Here is an 18,608-nt window from a genome sequence, read left to right on the forward strand (position 1 = left end):
AGACTAAAGCAGTAACCATGATATGGTAATTAAAAAAAAGTTCTTATATGTGTTTTAGTTAATTTCATAATTTTGACGCTTGTTGTAAGGTTGTATAAAGTTAATAAAATTTATAAATTGGGAGGGATAAGCCTCTAAAATGTCTGAAGGAAAATTCTATGTCAACTTATAAGTCCTATTTATGAGGACATATGACCAAGTCTTTTTTCAAAAAGGGTTGTAGAGCTATTTGTGTTTTGCAGTTAATTTATACTAATGTAGATCATCTAGTAAATATTTTGTCTAATAAAAGTATGAGTGTTAACTCTCGATTAGATAAAGTGAGAGTATTTATCATATATTTTTTAGATTATCTAAAACAATATAAGATCTCTAATTGAAATACCCGGATACATCATAATGTATGATGTAATAAAAATATTGAATTGGACATTGTAAGACAATGTTTTACAGCTATTTTATTTAGCATTGTACTTTTAAAATAGCAGTATTTATTTTGAATAAGTATTCATCTAAATTTATACCTAAGATGCCTTTTGAATAATAAAATATGCGAAAATTTATTCTATAATTTCTTAAGGTATAGGGACCGGTTAACTTAAATGCAAAGACGGTTGACAAATGAGATGAAATACAACAATAAATAACATAGGGCTTGATAATCCTATTTAACTGACTTTTCTTTAAGATAATTATATTATAATGTGATATATTTATGAGGACATAGAATAGTTCTATGTGTACTAACTAAATCAATATTTATAACTCACATGTTTTGTGTAATATCCTTGAATGTCTCAATGTTGTAAGAGGATAATTTTACTTCCTATTAACTATACATTCCATATAAAGAAGGATGATTATGTAGAAAAATTCTATAAATACGTGTGGTTCTTCATAATCAAACAAACTTTTGTTGATGCTGTATAGGATATAGATACAAAAGATAATAGAAAATTAAGCTTTGAAATAATCTCTTTTCATTCTTACCAAGTATGGATTTTTATAGATCTACTATAAGGCTTATGCCCATTTGATGTAAGTGGATCTGTGTAAAGATGAAATAAAATGTTGAAATAAATAAAAAATTCAAAGCATGATTGTTGACAAATGATATACCCTCAGGGTTTCATTGTTGACAGATGTACACTGTGATAGTCACAGATTCAACTATTAATAGAAGAATAGTGCATGTCATTGAGATCTAATCGATCTCTTGAAAGTTTATATTATCTTAAATATTCACATTTGATCAAATAACAAATCATTTGTTTTTATCAATTTTTTAATGAATTAAGTGATCAGTGAGAATACAAATATTTTTCAGGATAAAATAGTTGGATTGATGTCAAGCTTTAGTAATTAAGAATTATGGAGAAGTGGACCTAAGTTTGTAATGTTACTACATGTTAATCTAAGTAATATTTGATTATTTGAAAATTTGACAAGTATGACAGGTAATTCATAATATTTAAGGTTTTGCATTTAAGTGATGATGTTACATTTTATAATAGTTTCAAATAGTAATTTATCTTGAATTGCACTATAGTAGTGGAATGTTTAGCAATTAGACAAGTTGTATGGTTCATAAAAGTTATTTATCAAATAAGAGATTATTTATAAGATTGTAAAACTATTTATTGTCCAGATATGTGATAATGAGAATGTTTTACCTTTGAATAGAGAATTCAAGTTGCATTATGTATAAATATTAATCCATACATATGAGATTAGTTCAGAGGAATAGTTTTTTCAAATATATTTACTGAGGAATTGATGTAGGATATGAATATGTTGACAACATGTAAGATAACTTGATGACTTTGATGTACAAATGAGAGTTTGTTGGAAAATTTTCATTATCAATCTATATTTATATGAAAATTTATATAATTAATTTGCATGATTTAAATAACAAGCCAATGATAAGTCCTTATGTTTTAAATTAAAACTATTCACGACTAGGGACAGGACTGGACATCCTGTGTAAATGATCATCATATTATGTGTATCTAGGAATGGAGATTTTAGGACATAAATGCGAGTGTACATACAATGTGTACATTGAACTGGATCATACGAGAAAATTTCAAGTGTGTGTTACTGTCTGTTGATTTGAAACGAAAATCTTGTGAGTAATGTATGGTCGATCTTTTGACTTGAGGGGTTCTTATCGATGTGATCACACACTATGAGTTTTGATGCACTAACAGTTGATGTTTCTCTAACTATATATCGGTGTACTGGATTCGTATTGTTTAATCATATTCGAAAGAAATTCCTAACAATGAATCCACTGCCCTTATTGAGACAATATCAAAGAGAGATAATAGTTGTACTTTTTCTTTTTTTTTTGATAGTTAATAATAGTTGTACTTGATTTGACATAAATTCGGTAACCGTGGCATTTTTGTAAATAGTTTATAAAAACTTTAAAATTAATATTATTTATTAATATTTATTTTCATAAATAATTTTGAAAAATATTTTGTTTGGTTCAATCAAAATTACAAAATCTCTGAAAATTTTTCTATAGACTGGATATGACAGTATACACATGCCCTATAGTTTATAATGTGATATTGTATTGTAGAATGACTGATCTGTAATAATCTACTTAAATTGGGTAATGATTATTACATCTACCAGACATCACATGTGTTGATTAACCCTGTATTATGAATACAGTATTGTTAAGATGCATAACATGATAGGTGGAATCCCAATGAGATCCTATCCCTTTCTTATAAGTTCAACCTACATGTACAACATTTTAATGGTCATGAATTCTTTTTGTGATTTAAGATTTTTAATCCTCATAAGAGATGAGATCTCATATTAGGATGGAGATTGTTAAGAGAAAGAATTTTATATTATTTATTTTTCTATTGATAGGGAAAAAAAATTATATTATTTGTTTTCCTAATAAATTTGATATTATCTTATATGATAAGATTGGTTTTGGTTTAGTTGTTAGCTCTAAATAGAAAACCCATTACTTAGTTGGATGTTATTAAAACACTAACTAATAGGGGATTCTGATTAGCAAAAAAATATATAAGATTGATTAAACCAAAATAAGGTTGATACGATTTAACAGTTTTCACGATTCTCACCCTCCTATAGAAAACGCCTCTCCCATCTCTCTCTTCATCTTTAAGTGATCGAGTATGATGTTCAGGGTTTTATGAAAACACTGACTATTATGGAGGAGCTTGGATCCAATGAAATGCAAAATTATACATGTGGGAAGGACTTATTACCAAAGGGATAAGATTGCGTGGAGGCTTTACACTTGTGGAATTTTATATAAAAACCCTTATATTGATTATTTATCGAATGGTCGACCCTACTGGTAGGAGTAAGACGATTTGAATCATTTATGTGGATACCGTCTTTCATGTGCAACCCATACCGGACTCGGATCCTCCTCTTCCTCTTATTGCCTCTCCAAAAAAATCAGAACAGAATTTGGCGCATATAGGATCCTCTCCTCTTCTTTGCATTTTTGTGTTCTTCAACGCATGGGCGTCCACCCATTTTAGCTTTCTCTGCATCTGTAGTTCTATCTCCTCAAAACTCCAAGTCTCGTCTCTCTACATCGATTCCTCAAATGGGTTTTGGTTCATTTCCGCCATGGAGTGGCCTAAAACATCTGGATTTATCAGTCAGACCAAAACCCTTGAAAATTGGTACTTTTGTCCATATTTTTTGTAGTAAGATTTGGTTTTCCTTGTATTTTTCCCCTACATTGAATTATAGCTTAATTTCAGTGAAATTTGATTCAATCTAGTATTTTGTTTGCAGAGTCAGGAATTTTTTGTCTAGTTTTGTTTGGTTACTGTGTTAGTATCTCTAAAATACTGTGTTTCAGGAGTAAATGGAAGAAGCAGAGGCAAGCTTGTGTATGCGTCTTTGTTTGAAGTTTGAGCTCCTGAAGCCCTTGTGATTGGAGTCGTGGCTTTGTTGGTATTGGACCGAAAGGACTTGCAGAGGTGAGATTCCTCATTTTTTAATCTTTAGACTTGTAGCTGAAAGCTGTGGATATTATATATTTATAGGTTGTAGTGACATGTTTCTTCACTTGCCCAGTTTTCACTCCTGGAGAGCGACTTTTGGGAGAGGAGGAGGATTCTATCGGGTATGGGTTGCACATAGATATCATAGGTGGTTTATTTGAAGAAGCAATCAGAGCCGTTGGATCTGCTAGGGACAGGTGTCACTCACCCAAATAACTATGGACAAGCTTAGTTGATTAGTGCCATGGGGACGAGCCAGATCAAAGAAGGGATGTGGAAAAGTGCACAATGTCTTGAAGGATTGGCACCATCTACAATGGAGGAGTCATGGCACGATTGAGGAGAAAAGAGATCACTTCATTACAGTATGAATCAATCTAGATGTGAGAGAGGCCAGCAGGAAGAGCATGACCCAACCCATATCCAATGGCAATGGCTTCCCCAATAACATTGACACACTTTTACTGAAAACTAGCCAAGTAATATAAAATCTCTATTTTAACTCTAGAAGAGAGTAGGGTAAGGCAGGTAACAAGCGCGTAAAAGGGGTAAGGAAAATGATAGGGACTAAATACAAACCTATGCACCCATGTAATAGGAGTCGATTCTCTTACTAATCTTCAATCATAAACTACAGGTTAATGCGCTAAGCACTCGATTCCTAAGGTTGAGTTTTCATTTGCAGCCCAATATGTAATAAAAATTGACGTATAGACAAATTTCAAACGGGTGCTCCACCATTCTAATGGTTGATCAATTTTCATGTTATTGCCAATGTTTCTCTCTCCTAGTCTCCCCGAGCTATAGGCTGAGGCTCATTTATACTGAATGATTCTAGCCTACTTGTGTAAGGAAAAAATCTTTAGTCTTTGCATTTGATAAGAGAAACCAAAAGTCGGTACTCTTGTAATTTTTTCCAAAAACGATATATCTCCACAGTGCCCACACATCCTATCAGGGAGATTCCTCCTACACCCTCGACAAATGGGACCCTCTCCTTTACAATATACTGTCAACGGGTCTTTCTCCTACATGACCATGGAGTACTTTCAAGACAACCACTCTCTTTAAGAAACGTTTATCAAAATGGCATATTAGACTGATAGACAAAAGTGTGACGGACGACAATGAGTCCACATCGACTGTCACAATTAGTGAGTGGTGAGTATTGGGTGGCTGAGAACATCTAGACACGTGCCTCAAGGGGGGTTCCTAGCGACCCAATACTCAATGCATCGATGTAGCTGCTGCAGACAATTTTCACATAACAACCGATTTATACATGACATGGATGACCTGACCTTGGAATTAAGGTTTAAAATTGGAATTGGATTGGTTGAATCAGCTCTAATTCCTATCAATCCGAATTGATCAATCCAAAGTTTTTCTTCATCCAGTATGTGGGAAGAATTCCCTCATTTTTGGTGATCTAACCACGTGATGAGACAAGCTCTTGTATCCTCCAAAACTTTCACACCCTATTGTTTGGGCTCAAAACTATTCCTTCCCCAGACATCAATCATTACTGATGCACATGACCATGGGTGAAGGAAACTTAAAATTATCTTATATAATATGATAGTGTGGGAGACCATATCATCCACATGAGTCTCATATGGTTTAACGAAGAGAACATAACAAATTTAAACCATTTGAAAGACATTGGGACATTTCTTATGAAAATACATATGTTCTATATCTCATTTTTTTTTTTTTAAAGACTTATCCATCTTTTTCTAGTTCCCAAATTTATTGACTATGAATCAAATGTGTTTGACTTGATTTTATCCATGAATTTTGATTAAAAGGATTAATATGCCAACAGGAACTAGCAAATTTTTTTGTTTCTTCAATTCTTTATTTTTTGAAATAAAATTAAAATAAAGAACACAAAAGATTAATCACATGGGAGACATACAGCTTAAGAAAAATTAATAATAATAAGAATAAAAGAGGACAATTTTGAATTTTTGAAGCACTCTTTGAAATCTTGACCATGATGAGCCCTGATTCCAACCTTCATTTAATAGATAGCTTATTGGTTGACTTATACTGCAAGTTTTCCAAGGCCACAAAAACTCTCATTGTCTCGTCTCTCAAATCCCATTAACCAAACCTCTCTCTCGGCCTAAATTTCATCGGCCTAAATTTCATTTTGGAGGGGACTAAGAGAGAGAGAGAGAGAGATAGTGTGTGTGTGGATTGGACTATTAGTGGGTTAGGTTTTTCTGCAACTGAAAATGGCTGAAGAAAAGGAATCCACATCTATCCCTTTGAGTCAAGGTGGTGCTGGCGAAGATCCCGAAGATCCTGCAAAGTCTCCGCCTAACTCGCCGAGTTCCTCCACTCGTAAGGTAAGTTTGTTACTATCTCTTCTCCTTCTGATTCCGTCTCCGCAAATTCAAAGATCAAATCTACTGGATTTCCTTAATTTGTTTCGTATTCTTCTCCGTGGTTTAGGGATCTGACTTGTTTTGGAATCTTTTTAGCCCAAAATTTTCATAATTTGTAATTTAGTTGATTTATAATTTAATGGCTATATTTGGGGATTTTCTAGTTGATACTGTTATTTTGGCGTCTGAGATAAATTGTTCTCAGTTGTTTATTGATGAATTCGCATTGTTATATCAGTCATGCAAATGGTGAAGGCAAAGAATTGCTCCTTTGCTTGCTAAAGATACGAAAGAAAATTTAAGGGGAAAAATGAAAGAAACGGGTAGATTGTAGAATGAGCAAGGTGTGTGATTACCTAAGGTTTTAGTGCAATTACAAAATCTGGGACTATTGTTATTAGATTTGAAACCAAAAGTAATTTTGAACAGGATAATTATAGAGCCAAGAACCATTCATATGAATTAGTAAGGACTAGGAAGAGAGTTCCTACGTCTAGTTTGTTTACATGTTATAAAGAAAGGAGGGGGAGGGAAGAACAAAAACAAAAGCAAGAAAGAAATGTGGGAAGAAGGAGAATTCAACGTATTACATTATTGTTCTTCTCTACAAATTCCAAGAATTTTGGGGAAACAATTATGTGAGAGGACCGCATGGTTTCACATATATATATATATATATATATACAGTTAATACATATAACAGCAAATAAATTGTAATGAAATAGCATCTGACCTAAATTAGTTTTCCTTCACAACATATGAATGAAAATGTTAAAATACATATTTATAATGGGTAATAGATCACCCCCCCCAAAAAAAAAAAAAGAAAAAAAAAAAGGAAAAAAAAGAAGAAGCTTAAAAGCATGGTTGATACATATTCTTGACTTGGTAATCTTGTAGCAGAAATAATTTCATGTGCACATGCCTCGTTGCCTGGGTATACACATCTAGGTTCCTAGTGGATACCCATTTGGACCATTCTATGTTTGTGTCAACCAGTCTTGTAAAGCACCCGGTCACCTAGGCTTCGCTGTTTTATGGTCACCTTAGAACAATATTGAAGCTCAGTTATGATGGGTGTTCTCTGAAAATTATGGCCTTATGGGCATTTCAAAATCTTCTGTGAGTTTTTGAAGTTTCCTTCATTAGTGAAGATGGATTTGTTTCAATCTCATAGGCTTCCTCTCATTTTGTGAGCTTTGGAGTTTGGAGATTGAATCTCTTGAGCATATTGAAGGCATTTCCAGGGATCCTCACGACCTTACCTTCCCAAAGGGCTACTCGTGAGTTGCTCTTGATCCTTGCATCTGATTAATTTTGAAGAGGCTCGGTGCCCTTGTTTATTTCAACTCTATGCCTGAACTACTTCATGGACCACTTGTAAATACTGCAACCCACCATGAAATAATTTCATGTGCACATGCCTCGTTGCCTGGGTATACACATCTAGGTTCCTAGTGAATACCCATTTGGACCATTCTATGTCTCTGTCAACCAGTCTTGTAAAGCACCCGGTCACCTAGGCTCCACAGTTTTATGGTCACCTTAAAACAATATTGAAGCTCAGTTATGATGGGTGTTATCTGAAAATTATGGCCTTATGGGCATTTCAAAATCTTCTGTGAGTTTTTTAAGTTTTTTCCATTAGTGAAGGTGATTTTTTTTCAATCTCATAGGGTTCCTTTCATTTTTGTGAGCTCTGGAGATTGAATCTCTTGAGCATTATGAAGGCATTTCTAGGGATCCTCACGGACCTCACCTTCCCAAAGGGCTACTCGTGAGTTGCTTTTTATCCTTGCATCTGATTAATTTTGAAGAGGCTCGGTGCCCTTGTTTATTTCAACTCTATGCCTGAACTACTTCATGGTCCACTTGTAAATACTGCAACTCACCATGCTGTATTCACTTTGATGGGACACCTAACATCCTCCACCTCCCCCCCAAGAGGGTGGTTTACTTTTCAAGGGGATCTTTTGTTGTGTAACTTAATAGAAAAAGTATGAGCTTTCGAGCGATTGTGAGTAAAAGAAACTACTAGTGTCAACAGTATTCTGAGGGTAAGTAAGGGTAATATTGTCAATTTTTTCAATGTTAGCCAAAGTATTAAAAATGAAAGATTTACCAGGAGAAATTGATTTGTGTTGGCAAACAAGTACATCTGTACATGCCTGCACAGACTCTGGTGAATGTGTGCATGATATGTTGGGACTGTTTACGGACAAAGAAGGTATCTATGTTCTCTGTTACCTGGACGCTTCATGTACCCCACATTAACTGTATCAACATAATAAGACATGGGTATAGGAATGGGATGTGTCTGACACACATCCAAATTAGACACTTTAACATGATTATGAATAGTAAGAAGATTAACTACACTTTTTTTTTATACAATTTAGCAAAGCCCCTATGCTCATACTCATTTTTGGATGCATCCCAATATCGTAAGTATGGGAGGGATCTGGATCCGTCACCTTGATATATACCTGTAACCAATCCTTTTACCTGAACTCTTGTAATGCATACTCTGTTTGATAGTTATTCTTACTTATTGGTCATATTGATATGGAACAATTAGTCATTTCCATGCCTGACATTATTGTTTCCTGCACTTGTCAGGCATGCTTTGCTGTTCTCCAGAGTTGGGTCTCGAAAAAGTTCATGACTGGATGGTAATAAGCTTTGATTATTACTTCACAAGTTGAAGGATGTCAAACATTGCCTTGATTTATTATTCATTTTTGTATTCTAATAAAGTTTATATGTGTAATTGCAGTGTCGTTCTTTTTCCTGTCGCAGTTACCTTTTTCATTACATGGTGGTTTATTCAATTTGTTGATGGTTTCTTCAGTCCAATATATGAAAGAATTGGAGTTGACATATTTGGTAACCCAATGCAATTTCCTTTGATCTTTGTTCTCTGTTACACTTTTCTAAGTTGTGGCAAATGTATTTCTAGCTCAGTACAGTTATTGTTAGTCGTCAATTACTTTGTTAAATCTTCGTCTAATTAATACAGTTTAACCAAGAGACAAAGAAAGACATGCATTTTAGTTTCATTGTAATACTAAGTAGGTTTCGAGTGGAGTTGCAGACTTCTAATTTTATTTTGGCTTGCTTGAGTATATGATCTCTTTTATCAAGATGTCTGTTTTACACCTGAGATCTGATTCATTGTAACTGTATCAATCAGGGTTAAAAAAGAAAGAAGACTCATAATAATGAATTACTACTCCAGAATGGTTGCGTTTGTTGATATGTAATTGCTTTGAATTCTTGACCATACGTGAATCATGTATTATTCTCGTCATTGTTTATAATAATAAAAAAATAAAAAATAAAAAGAAGAAGAAGAAGAAGAAAGAAAGAAAGAAAGAAAGAAAGAAAAGAAAAGGTCATTGTTGCTCTAAAAGTGGAGTTGGTTTTGCAATGACTTCAATATTCAATTTAAGAAAATGATGTTGCTCAAAGGTTGATTGTTTACCGAGAATAATACTTTTGAATGATTTCCGACACCCCCACCTTAAGACTAGGGATGGAAATTTGCAGTTAAGCATGCCTGAACCCACATCTAGCATGACTTAACATGGGCTGATTAATAGACAGGTTGTTTTCAGTTCACTAAATCCATTGGGCTTGGGCATGCTCTTTGGATCCAATGGGCTGTCGTGCCTACTTTAAGCCAGCCAGAATCTGCCCAATCCTACTCTATTGCCAGATTGTCATGTTTTTTATTATAATAAAATAATTTAGTGGGCTCCCTGGACCCTATTAAAAATGGGTTGTGCTGGATGGGCATGCCTATCCATCCCACTAATTTAGGGTGGCATCAGTTGGGCTTGTGTCTTAAGATCCTGTCACTCTGCAGTTGCCACCCCCCCTACCACTGGTTCCCAAAGAAATAAAAAAAATGAAAAGCATAAAAGTAAATGAAAAAGTGAAATGGTCTTACAGTCGTAGTTCTAATTGGGCATCTATGGATCAGCCAGGCCCAACCCAGCTGATGCTGGCCAATACTGTGGAGCTTTAGAACATTTACTGGAAGTTTTCACACTCTACAGTGCAGTGATCTGCTTATTCTCCTTCTTTCACCTCAACATTTGCTGTATCTTTACAATTGTAACAGTTCTGAGCATTCTTGTATTTAGAAAATGACTAATTATAAAATTATGAAGCATCTATATTCTTAGTAGTATTAGGGTAAGGCAATTTTTTTGTTTTTCCAGATATTTAATTTTTTTATCAAAGGTTTTGTTGAATGCAAATAGATCTTCTCTTCTGTATCTAGAAGTAATGATAGCCATACACTAGTAGTTGTTAAATGTCTCAAGGTATCTGTCTCTATGCTGCAGGGCTTGGATTTGTGACATCTTTAATTTTTGTATTCCTCGTTGGTGTATTTGTTTCATCATGGATGGGTGCCACTGTCTTTTGGCTTGGAGAAATGTTGATAAAGAGAATGCCGCTTATGAAGCATATATACTCTGCCTCTAAACAAATTAGTGCTGCTATTTCTCCTGGTACGATACCAATACTTCTATTATTCCCATTTTTCCTGGACATGTCTAACTTCTTATTTAAAATTTAGCGGTTTAAAAATTTTTACATGGTTCATTGCCATAAAATCTGTCAATTGTTGCACTCTTTAGAGTTCCCTTCAATTTTGAGTGTTCAGTGAACCAGAGCTCTAGATTTTCGATGTTTAAAGTTTAAGGGTAAAACAAAATTTCAAGTATTTGTCAACTTGATGCTTGCAATCTAAAGAATTGCTTCTTGTATATTCATGCATATAATGCATACAGCATCTGAAGCATCTTGAACCTGTTGTCCTGCTCAAATAGACTACCTCAATTTATATAAATTTCTAATTACAGATAGTATGTCCGTATGTTCATTTCCTCTTGAAATGATGCACCTAATCTTCTCAAATTCAGCTGACATTATGTATTATCTTCACAGACCAGAACACAACTGCTTTCAAAGAGGTAGCAATTATTCGTCATCCACGTGTTGGTGAATATGCATTTGGTTTCATAACATCTTCAGTTGTCCTTCAGGTAACCCCCCACCTCTTTTTTTTTGGGTGGGAGGAGGTGGTTAACATGCTGCTTTCATTGAAATTCATCTCTTTATCATTTCTCAAACTGATTTATTTGAAGACTGTAAACTTGCTGCTTGAGCCCTTGGGCTTTAAAAAGGAGTTCTGATTTGAGGATCCTTCACAATTTCTTGTGTAAATCAAACATATTATTGTTCTTCCTTAGTGTTGGCCTAATTGGTGGATAATTGGATATGGTGTTTCTACTCATATATGCATGTTTGGGAATATCTTCTTGTTGCCATTTACGAAGTATACTTAATGCGTGTTATTATTATAATTATTTTTCCTTTGTTGCAGAGAGAAAATGGGGATGAAGAGTTGTGTAGTGTTTATGTCCCTACAAACCATCTATATATTGGCGATATTTTTCTTGTCAACTCTGAGGAGATCATAAGACCAAATCTTTCTATTCGAGAAGGCATAGGTCTGTTCCTTTTTTCCCTTGCTCCATTTATTATCTTGTTAAAATGTTCACTCATCTAACCATTGTTGCTTGTCAAGTTGATTGTTGATAACCTAAGAAATGAATTAATAAAAATAAAAAGTTGGTTTTGTTTTGGATTTTGTGTGTAATTTTGGGGACAAAGTATGAAATAGGTGAGAGTTGAGATTGGTAGCAGAATGCCTCAATAGGAACTGAGAAAAATACCCTGCCCATGGCATGTAAATTGCATGCTTCTGCCTCGTGTATAACATTCAGTATGCAAAATCATATCCGCCTCATGGGACCTATCATGTATCATTTCTTTCCCTGTGCGCTAGAGATATATAAATAATGGGAGAGGGTTCTCTGAGCAAGTGGCATAGAGGATCACACCAATAAGGTGCGGCAGAGTTATGAGGAAAGAGAGAGAGAGAAGGGTGCCAACGTAACTTCCCCCAGGTGACTCAGAAATTTTTTCCTTTTTTTTTTCTTTTGCTAACGAGGGTGTCCACATGCCAGTCGGGTCACCACCAGCTCCTATGAGAACCATAAGCTGGCCCCAAGGGGGTAAGGGGAGTTGAACTCGGGACGCATGTTGCCATGTCGGTTTAGGCGTGCTCCTTTGCCAACTGAGACATCATACCCCCAACAGAAGTGAATGTCTGCCCTCTCCTGTCATTTTGACCATTTTTTTCCTGAACCTTTGGACCAAGTGGTTACTGTGGTTCGACCACGAGCTGCCAAGGCCTACACATTTTGATACAGTCCATGGACCAGAGGTCTTCCCAAAACTGTTGACTGGTCAATAGATGAGATTGTTCCAATTGTTCAAACCAGTTAGACTGCTGAATTTTGAGAGTTGTAGTAATTTCTTAAGAAAATACGTAAAAGCCACTTGAAAGCAAAGACATTCCTGTGCAGGACCCAAAGGAGAGCCTATGCAGCCTACCCATTGTTTAACCACCTTGCCACATACCTTATTGGTGGCTTAGTTGTAAATGTTGTTTGGTTTTGGAAATTTCAGCCTATTTTTTGGTTTCAGGCCATTATCCGAAAATTACATGTGGTTGTTTGGTCTTATTTTGGAGATCCGCAAATTTGGAATATTTCACTTCCGGAATCCTACACTTCATAGTTGTCAAGGCACTGCCTAGGCAGCAGGTGCCCTTGACACCTTGGTTGCCTTTTTGGTGTCGCCTTGCGTACAGTCCCCCTCCAACGCCTTGGGTCACCTAGACGCTGTGACAATGATGTTGCACTTCTTGCCAAATTTGGATTTTGGTTGAAACACTTCCATACCAAATTTTAAAATCAGATGACTTCACATGCTCAGAGAGAGAAAGAGCTGCACCTTGCTTATGGCAGTCTTCTTTCTCTTTTACCGGAGAATCTGCCCATGTCATTCTCCATGTCTTTTGGTTAAAATGCATCTCATGATGTCGAGTATCAACTATGAGTTTTGCTTATTGCACCTTTTTTTAATCCATGGTTACAACGAAGCCATTATCCCTAACCGGAGGGGTATTAGGGAGGGAGGTGGAGAGTGAGAGTTTTTTTTTTTTTTGTGGGGGGGGGTGTGGGGGAGTTACTTGTGTCACATACTGGTCCTTTCAGCTCCCTTGTGGGTCTTTCCATTGATCCTTCATGGGACCCATGCCCTTGGAACTTTCTTCCCATCCATTTTGCAGGGGGTGCTAATATCCAGCAGCCTGGACTTTCCATTGTTGAATGGATTCTGATAAAGTGAGATGGTTTAATTGAACCAACAGCTGTGTTATTAGATTGTGGAGATGCAAGACAGCTCTTAAGACCCTCTTAAGCTGTAGACATTGTATTTTTCATTTTCTCATTTTACAACCTTAAGAAAAGTTATTTTGAATCTGTATTTTTAATTTCCAAGCTTTAGTATTAGTTGTACTTGATGGGTACTTGCATATTGTAAATCAGGTCATTCTTGGTTTTTCTCTTGTGAAAACTTAATATAGGGCATTCCTATCCGAAAATTTTAATACTGATGGCACACTGAATTTTTAAATTTGTTTTTCCTTATCAATATGGATGGTGAATTAATTTTTTTTTTTTGGGCTATTTAAAGGATAAAATAGGAAAGAAAAAAAAATCTTAAAACCCTAGCTAAAGTCACCACTCTATGTGCTTGCCACAAGATTGCGATGTGGGACTATTATAGCTTTTGTTGTCCTAGTTATAGGCTTATGAATTCTGTACTCAATTTTCTCTTATGATTTGTTTGATCTGTGGATGTTTTTCTTAAATAACTTTATTATGGTTGTTATTTATTATTCAGAGATCATTGTTTCTGGGGGTATGACGATGCCACAAATGATATCTCCTTTAGAAAGGATTTCTCGTCCAAACGATCGGATTCCTTTGAATAGAATAATCTAGTAGCATCAAGGCATTTCAGGTAATTCAATAATTAGTTAATGACTTCTTAATTGGTCTAGGCATATGGAACTTACATCTTTACATCAAAATAGGTCCTTGGTTATATTGTGTATTGCTTTGTCCCTTCTACAGGATGAAGAATTACTGAGTCGGCTTCAATTTTGCCGTTGCAGGCATGTAGACTAGTGGTAATGATCTGCCCATAGTAATTCTGGTTGGTGTACCTTTCTTCATTGGTGGATGTTGTGCACTCTTGGCGGTGTTAAGGGAAAGAAAGTGCTGGAGGCCATCGTTAGTTTACTGATCATATTCAAATTCTGAAGCTGAGTTCAATAATTCTGTAGTATTACACTGTCACAAACATACGAAGCTTCTTGTTGAGTTTTGGATTCCGATTTTGTTCTTGTTTTGTACTCGTGAAGCTTTGACTTTTCCCAAACAATATATTAATGGCGATGTATATAGTTATATAAATCTTTGGGTGCTGTTTTATGCTTTAATTCAACTTCCATCATTTACCCCCAAAAAATTAAAAATAAAATAAAAACAAACTTCTATCAATCACTTGTGATAAAAAATAAAAATAAAAAAAAGACGCACGAGGAGGCTCCTGCATGTGCGAAGAATGAGGAAGGGTTCTTGCTTGCAGTCTCCGGGAGAACCGTGATGTGCATGCTTTGTAGCTATTTAATAAAACAGAAGCTTTCAAATCAACTGGAAGAAAAGAAGCCCTTGAGCATCTAGGAATAGTTCTGAATTGTAACCAAAACCGTTCGAGCAAATGCATTTTGTTTTACTGTCTCGCCTATTGCATCTAGTATATACCCCTCTCCATCTTCTCATGTATTTACATTTTTCCCCCAATACAGAAGTGAGAAATGAGAGCTTTGATGATATCTTGGGTTCCTTAAGATGTTAGAAGGTTAAAATGGAGAATCATTAAGAGGTGAAGTAGAAAGGCAACAAAGCAGGTCAAATGTTAATCCACTCTGTCGTGCCCATGGATAGAGGAATCCGAACCCGATAACTGAAAAGCGAATATGGTTGTCAAATTAGAATGTAAACTCAATAAAGATCTTTGAAAGGAGTTCCTTCAACAAGCTGGAATAGCTCAGTTGGTTAGAGCGTGTGGCTGTTAACCACAAGGTCGAAGGTTCAAACCCTTCTTCTAGCGGTAAGTTCTTTTTATTTTAGCTCTAATGGGTTGGTGTCTCATATTCATTAGATGCTACCATTTTGTCAATTGTAATATTCATTATATCAGTGTTTTTTTTTTTTTTTTTTTTTTTTTTTTTTTTTTCTTTCTTTCTTTCTTTTTAATACCTCCAATCTTTTTTCCATTAGCTTGTGTTTTGGACAAAATGCTAACATTTTGCCAATTGTAATATTAATTAGATATTGGCTTCCCACCCTATGTCTCTCAATTTTTAAGGTTGCGTTTTGAGTTTTTTTTTTCCCCTCATTAACTTGTTAGTACTGGAGACTGGAGAACTTGTTAATGTTTGGACTTATAATGAATCCCATGGGAACTGGGAAGTTTAGAAAAATGTGTTTTTTTTTTTTTTTTTAATGCTTGTTTAGGGGTAGAAAGATTATCTGTTCAGTCCAAAGGATGTTGATAAGTTTAGATTATCATTGGATGATCCAAGAGATGTTAGAGATATTTCTCACATTTGTTTGAGCGCTAGGATGTCAGTGATAAACCCATTTAGCCTGATACAGGGAATTGTCAATTAATTATATGGGTGAAGGTTCCTTGTTTAGGTCACTTCACAAGGATGAATGCAAGGAACAGGTGCTGTTGGTAATTCTTTTTTGTTTTGGGGGAAGTGTTTCTCATGGGAAATTCCGGTTCTTATGTGTGAGTGAAGGGTCTAAGGCTAATGGGAGTGCACAAGGAAACATCTACAAGAATTCTTTTGCTCTTCCTTTTTAGAGAAAATGTTTTCTGTCTTGAAGCGTAGCCTCATTAGTTTTCCCTGTTTCTATCTCTGTCTTCCCTTCCCCTAAAATGATCTCTCAGCCCTTGAAATGGTTCCTTTGTGGGAACACTCATTGGATGTTTCTTAGCTGACCCTCCTGGACAAGGAACCATTCCTTAAACAGGCTTGTTGAAAATCTAAAAAGAATAGGGAACACCTGCCATGGCCATTGCTCAAATGAACCTCGTAGAAGACACTCCACCAGAACATTGTTGTTGTTCTTATCTAGATTGCTATCAACTTCAATTGCTCTCCTTGGCTTAGGGTAAGATGAATGGCGTTTCCTTCCATTGGGAGTGCATCCCCAATCCCATAGAACCTAGTCCTTACTCCAAGGAACATATTGGTCTGTTAACCAATTACCAGAGCAGCCGCTGACCCATTGATGTTAGGCAAGCTCCATCTGTACTGATCATTAAATTCACTACCCTCCCAAGCTCAGGTGATACCCAACAGGAAATTTGAGCATTAGATTGGTTACTTTCAGAAGCAATAGTGGGATGGATGCATAATGCATTGAAAATATCTGACACTTGCTGAATACACAAAAGATTTTATCCGGTTTAGGCTCAAGCCCTCAAAATATCCAAATTTGACTTGTCATCACTGTAACTATGTCTAGAATAATTTCCCAATCATGATTCCTCTTATAAAAATGCATTACAACTTGACAACCTGGGGAATATAATTGTAAGGAAGAGGGGGGGTGGGTGGGAAAATAACTGATTTCAGCTCCTCCTTTTAGCAGTTGGAGGAAGCTTCTCTGAGGGTCCACAGGGAAGTTTCTGTCCTGTTTCACGCTCAATTCTACTCTTGAGCTCCCTGAGAATTCGGATTTGACCAAGCTTCTCTGGAGACAGTTTATCCCAGTAGATTCCTACATTAACATGATTGGTTAACTCACCATGACACAAAAAAAGAGGAATACAATGGATATAACTGACGAAGAATGAATTGCACTAGGTTGCACCTTGAGGCTTTGGTATTGATGTGTTCGTGAAGATCACTTGTGTAGGCGTGCAGATTATGTCCACAGGAACATCATGGACTAACAGCTTCTCAACTGGAATATCATCTACCAGTTGTCTATCATGCACTGCACCAGAATTAAAAATTTATACTACAAGAGAAACAGCAATGCGAAAGAATGGACAAAGTAGTGCAATTGGATCAAATGGATGCAATACCAAAGACCAACGTATTTGCAACAGAGAAAAATGCAGACACAAATATATACACACTAGGAATGGGAAAGATGCAACTCCAGGGTGCAACTCCCTAGGAAATTAAATTCTAAGTCTCCCTTATAGTACTGATATTGGTCAAGTGCCATTATCAAGCAACTCCTTGAGACACACACAAGTAAGGAGGAAGAGAGGAAACTAGAGAACAAAACTGACCCACGAAAACATTAACGGACTTCACTCTCCGGTTAAGAAACTGTCTCAATTTCCTAATATATACACAAAGTGGCACTAATTTAAGTTAAACAAAGGAAGAGGACAAGCTGGATAAAGAGAAGAAAACCAAAAGAGATCATGCTTACCAGAAGTTACTATAGGGGTTGTGTCATCAATGGCTCCCATGTGACGTAGCATCCCATATTCAAGTTCCGCAAAACCCTGTGCCCCCAAAAATAGCAACAACATTTTAGGAACTATGGTTTGCACAACCTAAGAACATAAAGTAAACCATTCTCACACAATTGGTGTACCAAAAAAGAATGGACCCTCGTGGCCTCAGGAGGAAACTCCAGTTAGGACTGAGATTGTAGAAGGGTGAAAGAGGAAGATTAACCCTGTAATATAAGTGTTCAGTGTGATAATGTGAAACCATGGTCTTAAATTATGAGAATGATTTGATTTGTTTATAGTCTCATGCTTCCAGCAAGTAATGTAGCTGACACTGTTGGTTGACCAAGCTAGCTTGAGCAACCAGTCTTCTCTGATATTACACAAATCTTTGAAAAACACCATAACATGGGAAATTATGGTCAAAGGACTCTCTTACTGTCAGCAGGATCTTGATTTAGTAAGGGTGTCATCATACAAGGTGAACTTTCCATTGTCTGATCAGAATCCTTTCAACAGCCATACCCAACACCCAACACTGTAATGGTGTAAATTCCCTTTGAGATCAAACAACAATTAAAGACAAACATACACATGCAAGTACCCTTACAGTATCAAAATGATAAATCAATATCTGAAGGAATCTTCTATTGTTTCACCTTTTTTTTGTTATTTTATTTTATTTATATATATATATATATTTTTTTTTTTT

The 18,608-nt window shown here is 35.7% G+C and overlaps 2 protein-coding genes, 1 long non-coding RNA gene and 1 other non-coding gene across 5 annotated transcripts in view; 3 read left to right on the forward strand and 1 right to left on the reverse strand.

The window, feature by feature from the left end:
• The first annotated feature begins 3,911 nt into the window (after nucleotides 1–3,911).
• Nucleotides 3,912–4,521, forward strand: LOC122087723. Its single transcript, XR_006142816.1, has 2 exons — nucleotides 3,912–3,995; nucleotides 4,093–4,521. It is a non-coding gene; the product is annotated as an uncharacterized LOC122087723 (long non-coding RNA).
• A 1,515-nt stretch (nucleotides 4,522–6,036) lies between these two features.
• LOC122087710 (protein LIKE COV 2-like) lies at nucleotides 6,037–14,843 on the forward strand. Of its 2 annotated transcripts, none has more exons than XM_042656928.1 (8): nucleotides 6,037–6,373; nucleotides 9,032–9,084; nucleotides 9,189–9,298; nucleotides 10,765–10,932; nucleotides 11,372–11,469; nucleotides 11,811–11,937; nucleotides 14,243–14,362; nucleotides 14,517–14,843. In XM_042656928.1, exons 1-7 carry the CDS (start codon nucleotides 6,260–6,262, stop codon nucleotides 14,341–14,343), a joined length of 771 nt encoding a protein of 256 aa, XP_042512862.1. In that variant the 5' UTR covers nucleotides 6,037–6,259; the 3' UTR covers nucleotides 14,344–14,362; nucleotides 14,517–14,843. The 2 variants fall into 2 exon arrangements, with proteins under 2 accessions (XP_042512862.1, XP_042512854.1); XM_042656920.1 differs by having other exon boundaries at nucleotides 6,039–6,373; nucleotides 14,476–14,843.
• Nucleotides 14,844–15,443: 600 nt separating this feature from the next.
• Nucleotides 15,444–15,517, forward strand: TRNAN-GUU. The gene has a single exon. It is a non-coding gene; the product is annotated as a tRNA-Asn (tRNA).
• A 1,341-nt stretch (nucleotides 15,518–16,858) lies between these two features.
• Nucleotides 16,859–18,608, reverse strand: part of LOC122071887 (5-formyltetrahydrofolate cyclo-ligase-like protein COG0212) — a 3,539-nt gene continuing 1,789 nt past the window's right edge. The window contains 3 exon segments of the mRNA XM_042636348.1: nucleotides 16,859–17,202; nucleotides 17,296–17,421; nucleotides 17,872–17,947. Coding sequence (XP_042492282.1) covers nucleotides 17,054–17,202; nucleotides 17,296–17,421; nucleotides 17,872–17,947 — 351 coding nt within the window. The 3' untranslated portion in view covers nucleotides 16,859–17,053.

The sequence above is a fragment of the Macadamia integrifolia genome, chromosome 2 (assembly GCF_013358625.1).
Source record: "Macadamia integrifolia cultivar HAES 741 chromosome 2, SCU_Mint_v3, whole genome shotgun sequence".
Lineage (NCBI taxonomy): Eukaryota > Viridiplantae > Streptophyta > Magnoliopsida > Proteales > Proteaceae > Macadamia > Macadamia integrifolia.

Coding starts and splice junctions, on each gene's coding strand:
- LOC122087710 (XM_042656928.1), top strand. CDS start 6,260: ATGGCTGAAGAAAAGGAATCCACATCTATCCCTTTGAGTCAAGGTGGT. Junction 9,085..9,188: donor AAAAAGTTCATGACTGGATG/GTAATAAGCTTT, acceptor GTGTAATTGCAG/TGTCGTTCTTTTTCCTGTCG. Junction 10,933..11,371: donor TAGTGCTGCTATTTCTCCTG/GTACGATACCAA, acceptor TTATCTTCACAG/ACCAGAACACAACTGCTTTC.